This window comes from Conger conger, chromosome 6, assembly GCF_963514075.1.
Source record: "Conger conger chromosome 6, fConCon1.1, whole genome shotgun sequence".
Classification (NCBI taxonomy): Eukaryota; Metazoa; Chordata; class Actinopteri; order Anguilliformes; family Congridae; genus Conger; species Conger conger.
In genome coordinates, this window is record NC_083765.1 from 49958774 (window position 1) to 49964773 (window position 6000).

The 6000-nt window shown below is 45.6% G+C and overlaps 1 protein-coding gene across 5 annotated transcripts in view; it reads right to left on the minus strand.

Moving 5' to 3' along the window:
• The window catches only part of LOC133130919 (nuclear factor of activated T-cells, cytoplasmic 3-like), a 79825-nt gene that overhangs the window by 51405 nt on the left and 22420 nt on the right, over positions 1-6000 (minus strand). For all 5 annotated transcript variants that reach the window (XM_061245918.1, XM_061245916.1, XM_061245917.1 and 2 more), the window contains exon 2: positions 5267-6000. This exon is cut by the window's right edge and continues 308 nt beyond it. In XM_061245918.1, the coding sequence (XP_061101902.1) occupies positions 5267-6000 (734 nt within the window). The remainder of the gene's footprint in view (positions 1-5266) is intronic.

Genomic DNA, 6000 nt, shown 5'->3' on the forward strand with positions numbered 1-6000 from the left:
AGGGTTTCTGGGCCAGCCAGAGATCAGAGGGAGGGTCTCTGGGCCAGCCAGAGATCAGAGGGAGGGTCTCTGGGCCAGCCAGAGATCAGGGGGAGGGTCTCTGGGCCAGCCAGAGATCAGGGGGAGGGTCCACCTCGGCCAAGCGTAAAAACATTTTTGCAATATTTCAGTGTTTTTCTTTCCCTATTTCCACCATTTTCACTGAGGGTTTCTTATGCGTGAATTATAGTTTGGAATGAAAATGATGGGATGGAAACCCCACTAATGCGAGAGAGAGAGAGAGAGAGAGAGAGAGAGAGTGAGAGAGAGAGAGAGAGCCCAGGGCTAAGGCTCTGACCAACATCACCAGCGGGAGACATTTCGCACCAGACTGACTGACACAAAGGTTTTCAGCCCCAAATAAATTCACCGGAGAGAGAATGAAATGGACCGTGGAAAATAAGAAACACGTCTCGTGGCGTAACTGCACAAAATATCGCATCATTTCTAGGAAACGTTTGGTAATTGTATGAGGTTGTGTCGTCTGACTGAAATATATTTGGCCAACGCTACAAAGCTGTTGCACTTGTCTAGTCTAGTGACTATTCAAAGAAATGGCATTTGTCCAGTTTGGCTTTTCAAAAAGGCCCTAAACATATCCAGAAGGACATTTTCCCCAGGAGAAGGGGATATAATGGTATAATAATGTTATATAAGTGAATGGAGGGAAAGGGCAGGTTCAGTGCAGCCTCTGCTGCTGCCTCGACCACACTGCCTGCTTTGTACAACCCTTCAAAGGCTTCGTATTTGCTGAAGCCACATTCGTATTTGAACAGCTGCTTTCTGGAAAAGTAAAAGACCACACTCCATTTCACAGCACGTTTTGGCTCGTATTTCTTTGGTGTACCTGAATTTAAAAAATAATAAAATAAACCAGTAACCCCCCCCCCCCCCCCCATTATACAGCCAATACATCACTGTGAAAGCAGCAATTTATTATATTAGCAGCATATTATAAGGCGTTTAGGTCTCATGTGGCAGAATGACGAAGCTTAAGTGACAACGTGATAATGAGTGAGTACTAAACCTGCACAAACAATTTAGAAAAACAACAGTAGGGTCAGAGTGTTCACAGATACACTACTGTAGGTGTACTGGACTTGTGGTTACATTTTAATCCCTGGAACTGAATAACTCTCGTTTGTAATTGATGCTCATACATTGTCCTGGTGCTGGAATCTGTGTGTAATAGTGTCTTTAAAGATGCCTGCAGGACTCGCTAACGTTCCCTTCCGGTAAGACATTCTTGGGAACAAGTAATCAAACAACAATTATTTGTCCATGACGGCAAGAATCGATTATATGTTCAGTGGTATCAACTTTTTCTGGGGAGCAGTTAATTATTATTATTATTATTTTTTTTAAGATAAATAAAAATGCATCCTAAAAAATAAAATAAGAATGAATCATAAAAACGAACAGAATGCATGCTTCTGAGGCCATGGGTCCCTGCACGTGGAAGAATTATAATAACATACTGATGTTTTAAATTAAATTCATGACAAGGGTACACATCCCAATAATCCACAATCCATTCATATCAACCCACTGATAATGAATGAAAAATGCGAGTTCTTCACATCCCTAATAGGGGACATACAACTACACGGTTTTGGGTCAAAGTCGCTCTCGAAAGGAGTAGTGTTATATTCCTAAAATAAGAACGCAATGCAGTGGTGTTACATCAGCATTTAGCTGGAGGGGAACAGCTTTTAAGGGTTCAGCGAAAGGGTCACCTCTAAATACATTCTAACACCAGAGGAGCCAGTGACAACATGTCAAGGTTAGAAGGTTGACGTCTGAACTGAGACAGTGACTCTACCTTCCACATTCTCAGGAGCCATCTGGGGTGCACTGTAGTTCCACTGAATTGAAGGCACTAGGCAAGCCACTTGTTTTTGTTGGACTGCATTCACAGTAAACAGTGTTTTACTGAAAGGGGTTGACTGGATGGTAACATTTTCAGAAGATGCAGTGCCAACCTTTTCTGCGTTTTGCGTCCTGATGCCGGTCTGATCGACGCTCATCTGTTTTTATTGCCAATAGCGATCTGTGAAACCGCAACAGCGTCATAAAATGGAGATTCCCTGTTTTAGCGACTCCCTCCACTTTAGCATTGAGCCGTTGCCTGGAAGACAATCCACAAGGCCACACGCAGGACTGACACAGCCCAGAGTACGTACGCTCCTGCCATATCACAAACTCACATTAGTAACACACAGCCTGGAGGACCAGAACATTCCGCATAGCTCCGGCTAACATCACGCCCCACCCCAATTACCCTACCCCCAGGTGCCACCTATCACTCATCACTGTCACTTACACCTAATGATAGGCTAGCGATAGCTATAAAAAATTAAAAAAACAGATGTGCAGCACACTGGTACGTGTAGGCAGAAGCACCCTGTTGGTGCAGCGTGTTTTAAACCAAGCCTCGACAGCCCTGTAAACACTGCTTCTTCAACGTCAAAGTGCATGCATATGGCTTCTCTCAAGTGGAGACAATAAACAGCAAACTCTCAACACAAACCCAGCTGCTTCATAACACCACCCAACTGCTGGCAGTATAGCTGCCGTACCGCCACCTGCAGTCTGCACCCGGGCCGAGAGACCTCAGGCGAATATACGCTCACCGAGCACTTTATTAGAAACATTTTTACATTATTACACCGACCTACTCAAGCGATTATCTAATCAAACCATACAGTTATGTCGATACGGATCAGGAGCTTCAGTTAACGTTCACATCAACCATCGGAATGTGGAAAAAATGTGATCCAAGTGACTTTGACCGAGGAATGATTGTTGGTGGCAGACAGGGCGGTTCGAGTATCTCAGAAACTGCTGATCTCCTGGCATTTTCACGCACACTAGTCTCTAACTCCAAGTGGATAGGCTACAGCAGTAGAAGTCTTCAAAATATGTCTAATAAATACCTAATACAGTGCTTGGTGAGGGTATTGTCATGTCACTCGAGCTTCACCGCAGTGAGTGGAGAAAACAGCGCATTTGAACGCGGCGGCCGGCCGTAAAGTTATGTGCCTGAGTGTACGCTGACAGCGGTCCTGAGGCCGTGCTTTATTAGCGAGCTGTGAGACCTGGAGAAGCCCGACAGCAGCATGGCTGCTTGTTAATAGGCTTCCCAAAATAAACTGTTTATTACTATTACCAATATGGATATGCATACCCTCAAATTAAAGCTGCACTTTAAGACAGTCTGCACTTTAACCTCATATACACTGCGCTTTGAGATTGTTCACGGAATTAAAAGCGCATAATACATTTGACATATTGAAATTGTGGACTACAGAGCCAAAAGAACAGAAATTGTACCACTGTCCAAATACTTACAGACCTCACTGTAAGCCTATTTGCATCAGACCTGGGTCAAATTACAGTACATAATTGTTTACATGCTCGATTGATCTTGATCTTGCGATTCAGCCAACCAAGAGGACCAGAAGGCGAGTTTTGCATTTTTTTGAGAGTACCAGACAAGTTTAGTAAAGCATAGAAAATTACTGGAATCCAAAACAAAACAATTACATACTGGATCCAGGTCTGATCTGAACTGACATTTTGGTTTTTCACTCTAACCCTAATCTAGTGCCAAATTTCTGGTTAAGTTGAAAATAAAGCTCTAAAAGTCATGAAACAAATTCCAAATTCTAAAACTGACAAATTTCCTGCTATTATAATCATGAAAGCCAAAAATGCAATTTACAAAAAAAAAAAAATCCTCCTCCTCCAAAAGAAAAATGTTGACACCTCTCTCTCTGTCTCACTGTTACTCTGGCCCACACTCATAACATCCACTCACTCACTGACTCGACTACTACAGGGCAGTTTGATTGTAGAATAATGGCCATTTGAAAATCAGTTTTTCTTGGCACTTTGTAAGTGATGGCCCCCTAAATTGGAGAAGGCACTAGCACAAAAATGAAGCAGTGTAAGTTTTCAGGATTTCTATTCCTCATCATTGCCTACCACCACACAAAGAACTGAAGAAACTGAGGAGATGCTGGGGTGCACTTCATTTGAATTGAAACAGAATGGCCATAAGGACATCCACTCACTCACTGACTCGACTATCCATTGACCAGGTACCACTTGACTCAATAATATTTTCCTAAAAAACAATAGAGTATTTCATGCTCTTACATAACCAGACAGGCTCTTGAATAACCATCTGAATTTCTACGACTTATATATAGTCTCAAGTCGTAGCCCATGTCCAATTTCTGTGGTTACATCCATGGTTACATAACTTGTATTTAATAGGGTACTGTGTTTGCTGGCATGCCTGTATAGTATTTATAGTATTTAATAGTTTCTTTAGTTGTTTGTGTTTGGGAGGCAATGATGAGGAAGCCTGAAAAAAGGTGAGCCTCATTTGTGACTTAGTTTTAGTGCTGGAGCCTTCTAAAATTCAGTTAAAATGCAAGTTGCATTTTTAAATGGCCATAATTCTACAAGCAAACTGCCAAATCATTTGATATTTGGTATCTTGGGACGATTACATTTTCTCTTGTTTGGTACAGCATATACAAGTTTTGAAGCTGCCATAGAAACCAAACCTATCAAGACACCGTAACAATTCTTTCAGGAAAGGTGATCTTGAGTGAATATTCAACATAGTTGAGGATGGTGGCTCAGTAAATGAAATAATTGCATATTTCATGAGCTATATCATCGTTGTTAATCACCTGATGTATTTGATTTGTTTATAAAGGACAACAAAAAGAGCTCAGTGGAAAAAAAACCCTAATATCTTCAAAATGAAAAGAGATGAATACAACACACTAAGTACTCCCAATATAACAAATACCAATTGATTTGGCAGTTTGTTTGTAGAATAATGGCCATTTGAAAATCAGTTTTTCTTGGCACTTTGTAAGTGATGGCCCCCTAAATTGGAGAAGGCACTAGCACAAAAATGAAGCAGTGTAAGTTTTCAGGATTTCTATTCCTCATCATTGCCTACCACCACACAAAGAACTGAAGAAACTGAGGAGATGCTGGGGTGCACTTCATTTGAATTGAAACAGAATGGCCATAAGGATATTTTATCACTCAATGTTAACTGTATCAAATCAGCAGAAGGTCAATCTCTGATTGAACGTGTTAAGTCATGCAGTCAATGTCATTGTTTTATTCCACACACTGAATCATCCTGGAAAAAAAGATTGCATATGGAATGCTAAATATGACGACGCAGTTGACGTACCGGAAGATGGGGGTGTGGCCCGGTTTGGGCTTGCTCCAGGGCAAATGCGAGGGGACGGAGAGGAACTGCTCGGGGGGCCCGTCCTTCTTGGGGCCATGGGGGTCCTCAGCGGGGGTCTCCCGCGAGGGTGAGCCGCTGCCCGGGTCCTCTGGGGCCGGATCGGCCTTGCTGCAGAGTGCCGGCCGGGCCGGAGACGTCTTCCTGGTCTTGGAGGGCACGTCCAGCTCGGAGGAGCAGCAGTGGAAGGGGGGCGGGCCCGCCACGGAGGGGTACCCGGCCCAGGAGTCCTCGGTCACGCTGCCCCGCGGGGAGGCGCCCGGCGTGGGGGCCGGGGAGAGGCGCGGGGACGCGGGGCCCGGGTGGCAGAGTTCGGCGCTGGAGTGGCGGCGCTTGCCGCAGGGCGAGGCCGGGCGGGAGGAGGGCCTGGACGGGGGCCGCGGGCTCAGCCAGTTCTCGTCGGTGACGCTGGCGCGGGGGGAGTGCAGGAGGGCCGGGGGCCGGAGCGGAGGCAGCCCGGGCTGCGGGGGCCAGGGCTCGTCTGCGGGCGAGGCCAGCGGGGAGCCCAGCGTGAAGCGGGCCGCCGCCTCGTTCAGCTCCGTCTCCACGTCGTCGAACGCCGGCGAGAAGGAGCCGCAGGAGGAGGCGTCCGAGAACCAGCTGCGGGACGACAGGCTGCTACAGGGGCTGGGGCTGAGGGACGCGTCCCGGTACGCCACGTCCAGCGGCAGGTACAG